Raw genomic sequence first — 16,000 nt, 5'->3', positions numbered from 1 at the left:
ATTTTGGATTTTTGCTAAAACCATATGATTCAGAGTGGTAAACACTTCTATTTGTTATTGTGTTTGTTCCTGAAGAAGGCTAATGCCGAAATATAGAAATTTCTATAAAAGTGTGTGATAAGTTTATTTTGAAAAAAAAAACATTTATACAGTTATTATGTACTTTAACTAATTTAATACAATTAAATTGTGCACATAATGTTGACTGTGTAGTGTATATTTATTACTGAATAACTTCACATAAACATAAATAAAAACAACAACAAATAATTAACTGATCAGCTGGATTAAATAGGGACAGTCTTTGGAAATATGTATCAACTCTCCCCGCCTAAATTTCACATTTTAGAAGCTGATCGATATGCCTCCTCCACACAGTTCCGTCTTCCATTTTGACTTGGTATAAGAGGGTACCTTCTCTTCCAATGACAGTTCCAAAGCACCATTTCCGTTTAGAACTTGAGTAGTCTCTAGCCTGTACACTGTCCCCCACTTGAAATTTTTTGCGCACAGCCATTGCACTTCTTGCTGACTTGTTACATTGAGGAAGCAATAATCCTAAGTGCGTTCTTATCTCTCTTCCATATATTAAACTGTAAGCATTTGACCCGGTTGAGTTAGGGGATTGACGAAGTTGCATGAGAAGCCTATATAATTTAAGATCTAGTTTACCTCCTTCTTCTTCCATTGCCTTTAATGATTTCTTTATTGTTTGAACATATCGTTCGGCTTGCCCGTTCGAGGAAGGATGGTACGGTGCAGTAGTTTTGTGCACCACACCATTAGCAGACAAGAACTGACGGAATGTGCTAGAAGTAAACTGACTCCCATTGTCTGATACTAGAACTAAAGGTAGACCGAATGTAGCAAAAGTTTTCCGAAGTTCCCTGATACACCATTCTGTAGACGTGTTTTTAGTTGGGATCACTTCAATCCATTTGGTGAATGCGTCTACAATAATGAAATACCATTGTCCTTGCATTGGGACAGCAAAGTCTATGTGTACTCTTTCCCAAGGTCCTTGAGGAGTCAGCCATGGATGATTGGTTTCTTTAGCAGGTTGGTTTTGTTTTAAGCGGCATTGTTTACAGGTGCGTACCAGTTGTTCAATGTCCTTGTCGATGTTTCTCCATGTGCAATAGCTTCTAGCAAGAGCTTTCATTTTATCCATACCTAGATGCCCAACGTGTAGTTCTTGAAGCACAGCATGGTGAAGAACTTCTGGTATTATTACCCTATTACCCTTAAATATACATCCATCTTGAAGCGTCAATTCATTGTCATGAAAACCCAGATGTTCAACAGACTCCCCTGTCTGAAGGGCACGTAGCACTGATTGTAGGAACTTATCTTCAGCAGTTTTTCTAGATATTATTTGACTGTCTACTAGAAACGAGTCCAGCTGGCTGATTTGAAATAGACTACGGTCATCCACATGATTGATTGAAGTGTGTTCAGTTGGGAATCGTGATAGAAAATCAGCATTCGCATGGTCTGTAGTTTTCCTGTATTCGATTTGATAGTTGAATCCAGATAAGAAGTGTGCGTAATTGAACAGCCTCGTTGCTGAGATTGATGGCAGAGTCTTGTTTGGATGAAATATTGATACTAACGGTTTGTGATCAGTCACTAGAATGAACTTACGTCCGTAACAATAGGGGAAAAACTTTTTGAGGCCCCAGTATATACCTGTTGCTTCTTTGTCAATCTGACTGTATTTTTGTTCCCATTTAGTCAGAGTACGTGAAGCAAAACTAATAGGTCTTTCAGTTCCATCACTGTATCTGTGAGAGAGAATGGCCCCAAGGCCCACCGGTGACGCGTTTGTTGCAAGCACTAAGGGAAGATCTGGATCATAGTGAACAAGTACATTGTCACTAGTTATTTCTGATTTAACTTTCTGAAAACTCTCTTCACATTTAGTTGTCCATATGTACTTTTCCCCATTCCGTAGCAGTTCATTAAGTGGGTAAAGGATTGTGGCCAAACTTTTAATGAACTTATTATAGTAGTTAGCCAATCCCAGGAACTTTCTCAATTAATTTACATTTTCTGGCTGTTTGCTGTTCATGATGGCAGAAATTTTTTCCTTTGATTTGTGTAGTCCCTGAGCATCAATGGTGTGTCCCAAATATTGGATACTTCTTTGAAAGAATTTGCACTTGTCTCTGTTTAGTCTTAAGTTTTTGGATCTCATTCGCTCTAGTACAGTCCGTAGTCTGGTTAGTAACTCTTCTTCTGTCTTACCTTGAATAATGATGTCATCGAAAAAGCACTGTACACCAGGAATCCCCTGTAAAGTTTTGTCCATAAACTGCTGCCAAAGGGAAGGAGCTACTTTGACTCCAAACATTAAGTGATTTACTTTGTACATCCCTTTATGCGTGCTAAGTGTTTGCATATGAGCACTTTCTTCATCCATCCTCATATGAAGGTAGGCATTAGAAATGTCCAATGTGCAAAATAGTTTGCCTCCATTCATTTGGGTGTAAATGTCCTCAATTCTAGGAATAGGATAGTTTTCATCCTTGATCAATTTGTTCACTGTGACCTTGTAATCAGCACAAATGCGCACTTGACCATTTGGCTTGACAACAGGCACGATGGGGGTACCAGTCCGAGTGATCTACTTTGGTTATTATTCCACATTCTTCTAGTCTCTTGAGTTCCTTTTCAATTTCACTCCTTAGAGAATATGGCACTTGTCTTGGCTTCACAAATATCGGTTTCGCGTCATCCATGACCCTTAATTGTCCTAAATGATCAGGTATGACTCCAATTTTTCCATCGAATACATCACTAAAGTCGCTCAACATGTTTCCTAGACTTGATGTCTGATTCATTTCTAGACTTTTTATTTCACCCCAATCTAATTTGACTTCCCTAAGCCAATCTCTACCAAATATTGCATCGACATTTTGTTCAATCAAAAATAGTTTCCCGACAAATCTTTGCGTTTTGTACATGCAATTCACAAACGTTACACCTCTTGGCTTAATAGTTTTCCCTGTGTATGTACGAAGTTCAACGTTGGTTGAAAATACCTTTTGTGGAATTGACAACTTCTTAAAGTCTTTGTAGGACATAGTGCTGAGGGCTGCACCCGTGTCTAGTTCCATTGGTACTGTTTTGCCCTCAATCTTCATGTTTACGATAAATTTGTCATTGCTTCTACTGTTGATGACATTAATGTGAAATTCATTCTCACTACTTTCTTCAGTTTCATATTCTGTTTGATGATTTCTGTACTTTGTTTGCATCTGCCTTTTTGTTTGCATGCATACACTTGCAATGTGTCCCACTTTGTTACACCTTCGACACGTTGCTTCCTGAAAACGACACTCATGTGCCCGATGAGATGGTGAACCGCAGCGATAGCATTTTCCTTTGAGCTTTTCAAAATCTGTTTTGAAATTAGGGCTGTTCAGTGAGGATTTCAGTTGTGTTGGCTTAACACTTTTTTCGTTATTATTTGTATACTTAATCTGATTCAATTCACTTTTTTCCAACGTATTATGGCTTACAGTCTTACTTTCTGATTTTGCAAGTTCCATTGCTGAAGCAATGTTTACTAAATCTTGAGACATTCGTTTTTCACGATCTTGTAATAGTTTAGTTCGAATGTCTACGTCTTTCAACCCCCGGATAAACTGTAGTTTTAGAAATAGGTCTGCAACAGATTTACCACAGCAACAATGAAATTCACAATTTACAGTCATCTTCTTAAGAGCAACTGAAAACTCATTCACTGTTTCATGTTCCATTTGATTCCGCGAAATAAATTTCTGTTGTAAAGCCCATTGACTTGGCTGAGGATCCACAAATTCTTTCAAGAGCTGCACTAAGTCATCATATTGTTTGTCCAAAGGGTCCTCAGGGGTACAAACATCATAGAGTTGTTGATGTAGTTGAGGTGTTAGGGCATGTAGTAGTGTATATACTTTACCTTTATTATCAGGTTCTTGGTTATTTAGATACAAAAATACTTCCAGTCTTCTTATGAAGTTTGTGAAAGTTTCTTCGGGGTGATATGGTGTGAAATTAATTCTCCCTGATGTGTTACATAAATGTGTACTGGGTGATGAAGATGAAGAGGTGTAAGAGTTTTTCTGTTCAACAGCTAGCATCATTTCTTGAAGTGTAGTTGTAATCTGTAAATATTCATCTTCCATGTTGCATCTGCATTCAATTTCTCTACTAAGCTCACCCAAATCTGTGTGTGAATCTATTTCATCTTGTATTTGTTTGTACTTTGACCAGTATTCGGTAACAGTTTTGAGCTTTACATTTAGTTCTGTCGCTGTTGGGTTGCCTTTTAATAATCTGTTTGCTCGTGTAAATTGGCCTTTGACAACCGTTCTTGCTTTGATTAGTTTCTGTAGCGTCTGTTCTTCAGTCATTTTGTTTTCCTCGTCGCCAATATTATGTACTTTAACTAATTTAATACAATTAAATTGTGCACATAATGTTGACTGTGTAGTGTATATTTATTACTGAATAACTTCACATAAACATAAATAAAAACAACAACAAATAATTAACTGATCAGCTGGATTAAATAGGGACAGTCTTTGGAAATATGTATCAACAGTACAGTTGGATTTTTTTAGCTAGAAGCAGTTAAGGTGTGGTGGAATATCTTTGAAGATGAACCTTTTTTGCTAGTGCGATCATGTGTTCATATGTGTCAAATTTTGAGGTTAAATCAAAACAAACAAACTAGCAGATATTGGAATTGACAATAGTTTAATATACTTTAAACTTACTCTAGCCTACTTTTATTAAAGTATTTGGAAATTTAGAGAATATTTACTGTGAAATAGAGACGTGATTCCTAATTCCAAATCAACTAATGAATAAGTTGTTATTTAATTATTGTCTCCAAATTATAAGTGATGGTTGCTTTGAAAATAGTTAATTATATGAGCAAATATTGAATCTTCTTGCATAATGAATTTTGATCATTATAATAATAGAATAATGTGGTTGCTGTAACTGAGATACACCTAAAATAACTGTTGGGACGTAGAGTAATGATGATTTACGTGTAGTTTTGATTTTTAAATCTTCCCGCCTTTTGGGTTTCAAGTAGTTTGTTTTGATTTAAACTCAAAATTTGACACATACATATACATAACATGATCGCACTACAGCAAAATAGGTTCATCTTCAAAGATATTCCAACACACCTTAACTGCTTCTAGCTAAAAAAATACAACTGTACATGAGAATCAAAACTGTTGCTTACAAGAACACAATCAACTACAAACATACATTTTTTACTGATTACAGATAGGCTACGAAAGACAATTTGGATATATTACTAATGGTTTTCTCCGGGCAAAGCACGGTCCCCACTCCCCAGGCACTAATGATGAATGTTGGCTACTTCAATAGAGATCACAGAGAGTTTTTCGAAAAGCTTTTACGAAAACATTTATTTTCCTGCTCTTTGGGAAATTACATGATCAGTGGAGGGGAGAGTTGGCATTATAGGAGTGAAATGTTAAAGAAGTGGAATGCTTAAGAGAAAGGGAAATACAGACAGACACACAAACGTACATTTACAAACTCACACAAGCACACTGGCTATGTGTAAATGCATTAAACATGAGAGATTCCAAATGTCCCTCCGGGCAAGTTGCCGACAACACTTTTCCACGGCTGGACTTAAACTGGCAACAAGACTTAGCTTTTTATCGAATTACATTTCTGGACAGTTTGGCGAAGTTCTAAACTGATGCAAAACTTTTATACTTAAGCCAAATAGTTATATTAGTTTAGTAAATGATTTTTTCCACTTCGTAATCGGAGAGGTATACAAATTAAATACGTCTCATTAGGTTTTCACAAAGAAATAAAAACGTAAAAGTGTCTAATTGCGTCTACGAAGAGGTAATAGTTGAAATTACACCTCAAACGCAGGATGTTATCTTAATTATTTAGTAAAAACTTGTATTACTAGTGATGCGGTTCTGGTTCCTGGTCAAAATCGATTCTCAGTTGTACAGTACCTACATAAATATTGTTTATTCTTTAAATATAAGCTATATGTTAGTAGTTGAAATGTTTTGCGAAAATTTGGAATATTTTTGGGGAACGTAATTCCTACAAACATTTGCATTTATGCGGAGGAAAATGCGGCAAAGGTACATCACACCCTTTATAGATTTTTATTGTTATAAAGATACACGCTAAGTGTTAAGTTGGAACATTCTGCAGTACTGCAATGTCCTACATTGCATACTAATTTTTCACTCGGATTTTTATACCGTTCCCAAAATTATTGTTTAAATAAACACCGGTAATGTTCACAATTGTCTGGAACATCGAAGGTGGTCAACCAAATACGCTGTTGGTCTCAGCTCTAGTTTGTACCATAAACATATAGTTTTACCTCCGACCAGTGTGAATCTGAGGCTCTGATTACTGACGTAGCTCGGAGGAATTTGATTAATAGACTATACAATTCCACAATGTTCGATATTTTAAGTTTACAAGATTTGCTGAGAAAATTTGTAAGTTAGTATAATGGAAACATTTATACGTTGCTACTCCAAGTCTATAACTAGTTAGAAATATATATTTCTTTTATGTTTCTAATTTAACTTTTATTTCAAATATATATTATAATGCACATCCATGGAACATAACAAGAGACATACACTCATGAAAATTGTAAATACCCCCGCCACAGCAAACCTGCAGACTAAGCGAATTTCCCTGCTAGATTCCCACTCGAATATTCCCTAACTGTCCGATGTACTTATATAGGAAAACCGAAATCTAACCCTATAAATTCCCCGTTCCCATCGTCTGATCATTCCAGGTCCAGGTCTTAACAATGAGACATACGGTAAACTTATTCCCATATATGAAAAATTCGCTAAAAAATACAAATTAATTTTAGCATTTTAAAAAATGTTTTCTAAATTTAATTAAACTGCTATGGTAAGCGGAGAATCATTCTGCAATGCAAAAACTATACGCCAGTAACCATATTAATGATTTATTTTATAAATTTCAAGGGTCATTTGAGGAAGTACTGAAAAGAAATGGGAAAGAGATCGCCTTATCTGTGCAGGGCCTATCTAACAACACACTCGCTTAGACACTCATGCAGCAAATTGGCCCCATCCCCCCCTGCACGATCACTTTAATTGGAAATGACAAATCCCGGCCGACTATTGAAATGGTAATGGCTCGACCAATCCCGGCCACTGGAAAACTCTCCGATAATCCCGGCCATTGTCCATTAAATCTGCCAACTATCATAACACGCCACCAAACTGACAACTCTGTATCTAATGATAAACATGCAACTCGCGGTTACACTCCGGGGCTTCAGTTGTACTGTATTGTTTTAAAGCGTAAAGTAAAACATTTCTTATATTTTACTGGTGTTGTATCACATTGTATACTCATACAGGGCGAGACAATGAAAGCGACCCAATTTATAAATAGTACTAACTCAATAATATTCGCCCAATGGATATAAATAGCACATAAAAAGACAGCTCTATTGCCATTTTAACTTAACAAAGTCATTTTTCCATTTCTTGAAAACAAAATCCTGCGCAAGTGACGTCCTTGTCCTACTTGACATTCCTTTTTAGTCACTTGAAAACTCCATCAAATACTCCTCCAGCATTTCTTCAGAAATCACTTTTAGTTTTTGGAAAATTCTTAGCTTCAAGCAAATCCATGGGCGACTTTTAAAAACCTCGAACTTCAAGTAGCTTATCAGAATCCCCCCACCCCCACCCAAAAAAAAGAGGCAACGTAAAACAACAAAAGTTTCCTGGCAAATCTTTTTGGACTTTTTCATAATTTGCTGGTGTACAAAGGGTTTTGCGGCACCCACCGGTTATCTTTAAGTTTTAAGCCTTCATCCTAAATAATTTTACCCAGTTCACCATTGTTTTCCAATCTGAAACAGCGCCATGTTGACCAAGGATGGAATGTGGGCCAAACAATCTCTGGGGTTTTGCACAAAAATCACTATTATTAAAAATAGGTTTCCACATCAAAATCTAAGTCATCTATCAGTTCTAATAGCCTCAGGAATAATGTTTACTAAAATGGCATAGTTGAATTGATGTTATAATTGCTGTTCATTCATTGTTGCTTTGCCTATAGTGTGTCAACGAAAGAAAATTGGGGTGCTCTCACTGCCTCACCCTGTATACATGAGATATTTGGATGACCTCACTGATCCTAGGTTAACATAGTGAATTAATTATTATTTTTTAAAGCAAACAAAATGCTAGGGGTTGGTTTTAGTTAAAAGCAAATGAAACATAAAGTCTTTCACAGCTTTAAATGATTACATTAAATTAAATGATTACATTAAATGATTAAATGATTGGAGGGGCCCCTACTTTTTTTCTAAATTTCTTGAGATATCAACTCTGGACCACGTCAGACCATTGTAGAGTAGTAAGTATTTCATTTTGACTGGGTATAAATTTTTGGTTGCAATCTTGGATCCGCCATATTAGATACGTTTTTTTTTTTATGTAAAGGTAGGGTTGTGACCCATCGTTTCAAACTAGATTTTTACTCTGAATACGATGCTGCAATCCGTCAAAAAATCTTGACTTATTCTAAAGTTATGATAACTTTTTATAACTTTATTTTTAGCTCATTTTAACATTGTGCATTTACAAACTAAGACCATAATCTCATAATAGTGCTAGGTAAAGATAAGTATACACCATCAATCATTGTCGACCTATTTTTACTTGGTTATGACGGATGTATTTTTTTCGGCCGCCATCTTGGATCCACCATATTGAAATGTGATAAATTATTTTAAATATGAAGGTGGTGTTGTGACCCATCATTTGTAATTACCTTTTTATGCTGAGCTTAATGCCGCAATCAGTTTTTTGTCGCCAAGCTTTTTTCAATGAAATATTACCATTATTATTTTATTTTAAATATCCATATTTCAAAAACAAAATATGAAAATAAATATAAAAATGTATGTGTAGGCAAAAATCACCAAAAAATGTATTGTAGTAAGTTTGTTTGGATTATTACTTAAAAGCTGTGAAAGACTTTATGTTTCATTTGCTTTTAACTAAAACCAACCCCTAGCATTTTGTTTGCTTTAAAAAATAATAATTAATTCACTATGTTAACCTGGGATCAGTGAGGTCATCCAAATATCTCATGGGATTACAAAACATAGCTTTAACGCGGAATCAAACAGTCTATAAAGTAAGTATACTATTTATACAAAGTAATACAAAGAAATCCGTTTAGAGTCGCTGCGTTGAGACACGTGGTTTTTGGTAGTACACAAGTACAAAACTCCTTTGTACAAGAGCTCAGTGAGGAGTCGCCAATTAATTATAATTAGCTATTAACGCGATATTCACAGTAAGGCGAGAAGTCAAGACAACTGGCGATAATTGCTGGAAACAGTCGAGCCATTGTCCGGTAGAGCGGGGAGACTAACTAACCAGAAACAGGTGACGTCGGCGACATCAAAGTCGCTACTAATGCTCAGTTCCGCCCGGGGGTGACTCCTTTGACGGAGGATTTAACGGGCTATAATTGCACAACTTGCCCGTTAATGAAACGTGAACTTGATGACTTTTTGTTGGTCAAATTAGAGAGTTACACATGTGTCGTTCCGGTGCGACTCCGGCCCACGACCCTCTGTGTTGCGAGCTGGACCACTCTCATAGCTTTGAGCCGAAACACTAGCAATAGTAAAGACTATACAACCGAGAAACGTTATGTATAACTAAAATAGCAGTCATAGTGACATTTAACGTAGGGAGCGAGCTGGTCCACTCTCATAAACATTAGCAATATAGTAAAGACTATACAACCGAGAAACGTTATGTACCGATATCACTAAAATAGCAGTCATAGTGACATTTAACGTAGGGAGCGAGCTGGTCCACTCTCATAGCTTTGAGCCGAAACACTAGCAATAGTAAAGACTATACAACCGAGAAACGTTATGTACCGATATCACTAAAATAGCAGTCATAGTGACATTTAACGTGGGGAGCGATCTGGTCCACTCTCATAAACACTAGCAATAGTAAAGACTATACAACCGAGAAACGTTATGTATAACTAAAATAGCAGTCATAGTGACATTTAACGTAGGGAGCGAGCTGGTCCACTCTCATAAACATTAGCAATATAGTAAAGACTATACAACCGAGAAACGTTATGTACCGATATCACTAAAATAGCAGTCATAGTGACATTTAACGTGGGGAGCGATCTGGTCCACTCTCATAAACACTAGCAATAGTAAAGACTTTACAACCGAGAAACGTTATGTATCACTAAAATAGCAGTCATAGTGACATTTAACGTAGGGAGCGAGCTGGTCCACTCTCATAAACATTAGCAATATAGTAAAGACTATACAACCGAGAAACGTTATGTATCACTAAAATAGCAGTCATAGTGACATTTAACGTAGGGAGCGATCTGGTCCACTCTCATAAACATTAGCAATATAGTAAAGACTATACAACCGAGAAACGTTATGTATCACTAAAATAGCAGTCATAGTGACATTTAACGTAGGGAGCGATCTGGTCCACTCTCATAAACATTAGCAATGTAGTAAAGGCTATACAACCGAGAAACGTTATGTATCACTAAAATAGCAGTCATAGTGACATTTAACGTAGGGAGCGAGCTGGTCCACTCTCATAAACATTAGCAATGTAGTAAAGGCTATACAACCGAGATACGTTATGTATCACTAAAATAGCAGTCATAGTGACATTTAACGTGGGGAGCGAGCTGGTCCACTCTCATAAACATTAGCAATATAGTAAAGACTATACAACCGAGAAACGTTATGTATCACTAAAATAGCAGTCATAGTGACATTTAACGTAGGGAGCGAGCTGGTCCACTCTCATAAACATTAGCAATGTAGTAAAGGCTATACAACCGAGATACGTTATGTATCACTAAAATAGCAGTCATAGTGACATTTAACGTGGGGAGCGATCTGGTCCACCCTCATAAACATTAGCAATATAGTAAAGGCTATACAACCGAGAAACGTTATGTATCACTAAAATAGCAGTCATAGTGACATTTAACGTGGGGAGCGATCTGGTCCACTCTCATAAACACTAGCAATAGTAAAGACTATACAACCGAGAAACGTTATGTATCGCTAAAATAGCAGTCATAGTGACATTAAACGTGGGGAGCGAGCTGGTCCACTCTCATAAACATTAGCAATATAGTAAAGACTATACAACCGAGAAACGTTATGTATCACTAAAATAAAAGTTATAGTGACATATAACGTAGGGAGCGATCTGGTCTAGTGGTTAGAGCGTGGGACTTCGGTCCCTGAGGTCTCGGGTTCAAATCCCGCCAAATCACCAATGGATTCTAAGTGATGATGCCGCAACCCCTAGGGCTAGCCGAAAGTAATGTGAAAAGCAATCCCGGGCTCGTGCCTAACGTCTTAGGACAACGTCTTAGGATTTTATATATATCGCTAGTTATATATATATATATATATATATCGCTAGTTTTATATATATATACATATATTCCTAAAAACGATAACTTGATTAATTTTGGTTCGATTTAGATTAAATTTTGCATGAATTTGTCGAGCTAGATAAACTTAAATAAGTTCGCGAACCAGCAACATCGAGTCAAGGGAACGGTGTATTTTGAGGTTTTAAAGTCTTTTTATGTTTACCATAAAGACATGGAAATGCACAATTTCCATTACATCCTTTGTATAGATCTTAAAAACAAACAATTTAGTAAACTATATTAATTGAAGCATTGTTGTACAATCAGGTCACGGAGAATGTACAATTCCCATGTTGATGTTATGGAGAAAAGGCATGGGTCTTAATAACACTCCCAAACTCAAATGACGAGTCGATAAAACCCCAGTTTTTTTTTCTTTTAGCGAATTTCCCATATAGGGAACAAGCTATTACCGTAGGTCTCATGGTAAGACCTGGACTCGGGACCGATTTACTTTTTCATTTTGATGTCCCCAGAGGCCAAAAACACCATCCGTTCAAATTCATATATATATATATATATATATATATATATATATATATATATATATATATATATATATTTATATATATATGTGTGTGTGTGTCCGTCAGCACGATAACTTGAACAAAAATTATCCGATTTTGATGAAATTTGGTATAAACGTGTAAACCTACATTTATTTGAACGAGTTCGCGAACCAGCATGATCGGACCATGGGAACAGGGGTTTATGGGGGGTTTTATGGGGTAAAAATGGGGTTTTCCCATTTTTGACCCTAAAAACATAAAATTTTGGAATTTTTTTCTCAACCATTTTGTAGAGCTTAAAAAAGTAAATAATTTAGTATATTGAAGCATTGTTGTATGCCTAATGGTTACGGAGAAAATTAAAAAAAGTGCAAATTTAAAATTCCCATGTTATTCTTATGGAGAAAATGAAAACTGTTGTGGTTTACTTGTTTATGGATATATTGATAAAATTTGGCAAATTTATTTATTTCATCCTATACTATTGACTTATGGTCGAAAATGCTTTTTACCTTCCCTGTAGCAGCAAACCTAAGCACTCGTTAAATCTAAATGTTATTTAAATTGAGAATAAATATGTCTTATATATGGAAATATTTTAGTAAAAATGTAATCAGACAAGTTGAAATTCGCTTAGTCTGCAGGTTTGCTGCGGCGGGGGTATTTTTGTTAGAACTCCTTTTAAATCCTTTTAAACGGCAGATATCTTGGAAATATTCAACATCCAGATAATTTTGTTTCATGCTAAAATTTATCAAATGATACTTGGTAGGCTTCCCCGTCATGACGTTGGACAAACATCAGCTGACAACACCATTAAGAGCTCAAAGAAATAGAAGGATGCAACTTCCACCAAAAGTTTTAAATCGGTCTCCCACGATACCGGCCATAGGCCTAGGTCTTAACCTTGACAACTTCATAAGGCTAACCTAAGACAAGAAAATGCATAACCTATGAAAATTGAACGTAATACGAAAGGCGAAATACTGTATAAAAATAGCATTGAGTGCAAATAATGATAAAGGCTAAGTCAAGGTCAGCCATTTTTAGTTTTTATTTGTCCACCGTCTTCAGCCATATTTCTAAGACTAATAGTACCCTACCTTTGTGTGTGTGCCCTATCTTTGTACCATACACACTAGACAGAACATTCACGGAAACATTTACAAAAGTAACGCTTAAACAACAAAGTCAACTCCCCGATGGACAAAGATTCTATTAGATGCCGCAAGGAGTGTTATAAAAAGATACGGTAATAACAAACTAATAAATCCTAGCCAACACTTATCAGTGTTTTTCAAATTTACCTCAAGAAAAAGTCACTTTCTCTAAAGAACATATCCAATGTACGGAAAATTGTGTGTATAATGTTTAAAATAACTTGTTTGGATGTTGATTGAAGTATAAGTTAATCTGTTCCTGATAAAGCCATTAATCTCTCAGATAACCTCGCCAAGTGACGGCACGCAGCCCCAGCCCTCAACCCTCACTGCCATCTACCGATAAACAAACAAACTAGATATCCATTATACGGCTACGCGACGCGTGAAAGCCTTGCGCCGATAAGCCTGTCTTTGATTAGAGCTAAGGGCGGTTTTAATGCGAGTTGAAAGGGTGTGTTTTTTGCCGATGCAAATCCTCGAATAGAACGTGGTTTCGGACATCGCAAATCCATTTGGGCAAGAAAAGAGTCAGTCCTCTGATAAATTGTTAATTGATAGTCGATTGTCTCTTAATCTCTTTTTCACACCCTCCACCGCCTGCCGCTTCCCACCCCTCCCCTCGCCCTTGTTTTGCTCTGGGATTACTTTGATAACGTCCGCCCAAAGCCAAGCTTAAGTGGAAAGTACTTCCTTGTGTCCAGGCCCGGTCATCGGCTACCGTTTGCGCTGGCCTTCGGGGAATGGAATTTGCAGAATCCATTTTAAAACGTTTTAAGCTGGTCGAACCTTTTTACCCCAGACAAATGAAAGACCTTTCACACTGCATACATTAGGCCGAAGAGTGAATTAAGTGTTTTAAAAATCTCCCATAGTCCGATTTGCAGTTTCATTTAACTTAGGTATCATCAACTTAAGTATAAATGCCACGTGTGACTCTGCAATAACAAAATTATCTTATTTTTACAATACCTGAACCAAGCCGTAGAATACCCTCAAAGCGGTCAGTAACTTACACGATCTGTAAGTAAAACAATATCTAATATTTACTATGTTTTCAGACCCAAGCCAACCGCGTACGAAGGGCGGGTACTCTGCTAGTTCCTTTTAAATATGAATACTCATAAGGTTAACGTGGTAATCTTCAGAGCCACTGGGGCAGAGCTCGAAATGGTTTTTGAGATAAGAATATGTCTGTATGTTAATCGGGAATGTGAGCTATCATCATGCCAAATTTTAACCCAATCCGACCAGTAATTAATGCATGATTGAACTTCAAACAAAGAAACAAACGCACAAATTACAAACTTTTCTAACCAATTGGAAAAAATTCTGTAATAACCCTACACTAGATACAGTAATCAACAAAATTCCATAATCAAATAATTATTGGATGGCTTTGCCGTTCAAAATACAGTACAAATAAATTTATTTTTGCACCGTTTTAATTATTTTTCATAAGGCTAATGTTAATTTTTTTTTTTATTTAAAGAATTCCTTTTTTGTGCTTATTTTTCAGCCTATTTTAATTTATAAAGGGATACTGCAAAAGGAAAATAAAACATTCACGCTTTAAATAAAACATGTGGTTGGAATTTCTTCCATTTGTTTTGGTTTTCTGTTAAAGACGGTGACAAACTATCATGACGTAATTACATAGGTAATTATTCAAATATTTTTTGGATTTTGCCGACGTAACCAAACAAATGCGTGTTATTGTTTTATCAACTGTTTCAATTTTCAACAACTAAAGTAAACATTAACTGAAGGCATTACCTAAAAATTCTATGAGTTTTGTAATGAAGAAAATAATTATTCTTTGTATTGTAGCGAAAAGTAACGTTCAAAACACGAGTGAAAGTGGGTTTATACATATTAATTCTCGATCATAAAGTGCTCGATAAATCTCGCACTTCAAACATGGTCTCAAATATGTAATGACAAAGGTAATGACTCACTTTCTACTCTTGTTATGAACTATAATTTTTTTCAAATAAATATAGAAACATTAGCTAATAACAGATAGTTTGTTTTAAACAGCTGTTTGGTTTAATAATATTTACACGCTACTTCTCTAAGTTGGGTAAACATACTACTTCCCTAAGTAGCTAACGCAATAACTTGAGTAATTTTTGTCCGATTATGATGAAATTTGGTTTGAATGTGTATGGCGGGATAAACTTGAATTAGTTCGCGAACCAGCATGATCGGACGATGAGAACAGGGTTTTACGAAAGGTTTTATGGGGTAAAAATGGGGTTGTCTCATTTTTGACCCTCGAAACACAAAATTTCCCAATTTCTCTCTAGACAATTTTAAAGACCCCAAAAAACTAATAATTGAGTATATCAAAGTGTTTTGTACAGTTATTGGTTACGGAGAAAATTCAAAAGATTGTAAATTTAAAATTCTAATGTCATTCTTTTGGGGAATATTGAAAAAAATTAACTGTAGTTTGTTTTATGGATGTATTTGGATCAAACTTGGTATATTTATTAATTTTATACTAAGCTATTAATATTTTACCAAACAACACTTTATTACCCTCCCTGTAGCAGCAAACCTAGGTACTTGTTAAACCTAAAGTTATTTAAATAAATTTAATTGAAAATTCAATTAAGTAAATGGAAAGTCGCTTAGTCTGCAGATTTGCTGCGGTGGGGGTATTGTTTTTACTTTTCTTTGTTTGCTTATTATTAATACAGTAATTAATTAGCAATTAATACAGTGAAAATTGATGTACAAGAAATTATGTAGCAGAAGAATTTGTGTATAGACGAT

The 16,000-nt window shown here is 35.8% G+C and overlaps 1 protein-coding gene across 1 annotated transcript; it reads right to left on the bottom strand.

Moving 5' to 3' along the window:
* Positions 1-331: 331 nt before the first annotated feature.
* Positions 332-3,146, bottom strand: LOC128997809 (uncharacterized protein K02A2.6-like). The gene is made up of 2 exons (XM_054423545.1): positions 2,576-3,146; positions 332-1,848 (listed from the first exon to the last, which is right to left on the bottom strand). The coding sequence occupies exons 1-2, from the start codon at positions 3,144-3,146 to the stop codon at positions 332-334; spliced, it is 2,088 nt and encodes a 695-aa protein (XP_054279520.1).
* Positions 3,147-16,000: the final 12,854 nt, after the last annotated feature.

This window comes from Macrosteles quadrilineatus, unplaced genomic scaffold, assembly GCF_028750875.1.
Source record: "Macrosteles quadrilineatus isolate MER2022 unplaced genomic scaffold, UCM_ALF_1.0 Scaffold_1__1_contigs__length_201487025, whole genome shotgun sequence".
Classification (NCBI taxonomy): domain Eukaryota; kingdom Metazoa; phylum Arthropoda; class Insecta; order Hemiptera; family Cicadellidae; genus Macrosteles; species Macrosteles quadrilineatus.
Note: the sequence above shows the minus strand (reverse complement) of the source record. Positions and strands in the feature narration are given on the sequence as shown.

Excerpts from the sequence above, each read along its gene's own strand:
- LOC128997809 (XM_054423545.1), bottom strand. The coding sequence starts at position 3,146 with ATGAAGATTGAGGGCAAAACAGTACCAATGGAACTAGACACGGGTGCA. Across the intron at positions 1,849-2,575 it reads TTGTCAAGCCAAATGGTCAA|ATCTTCCCTTAGTGCTTGCA; the intron begins GTGCGCATTTGT and ends ACTATGATCCAG.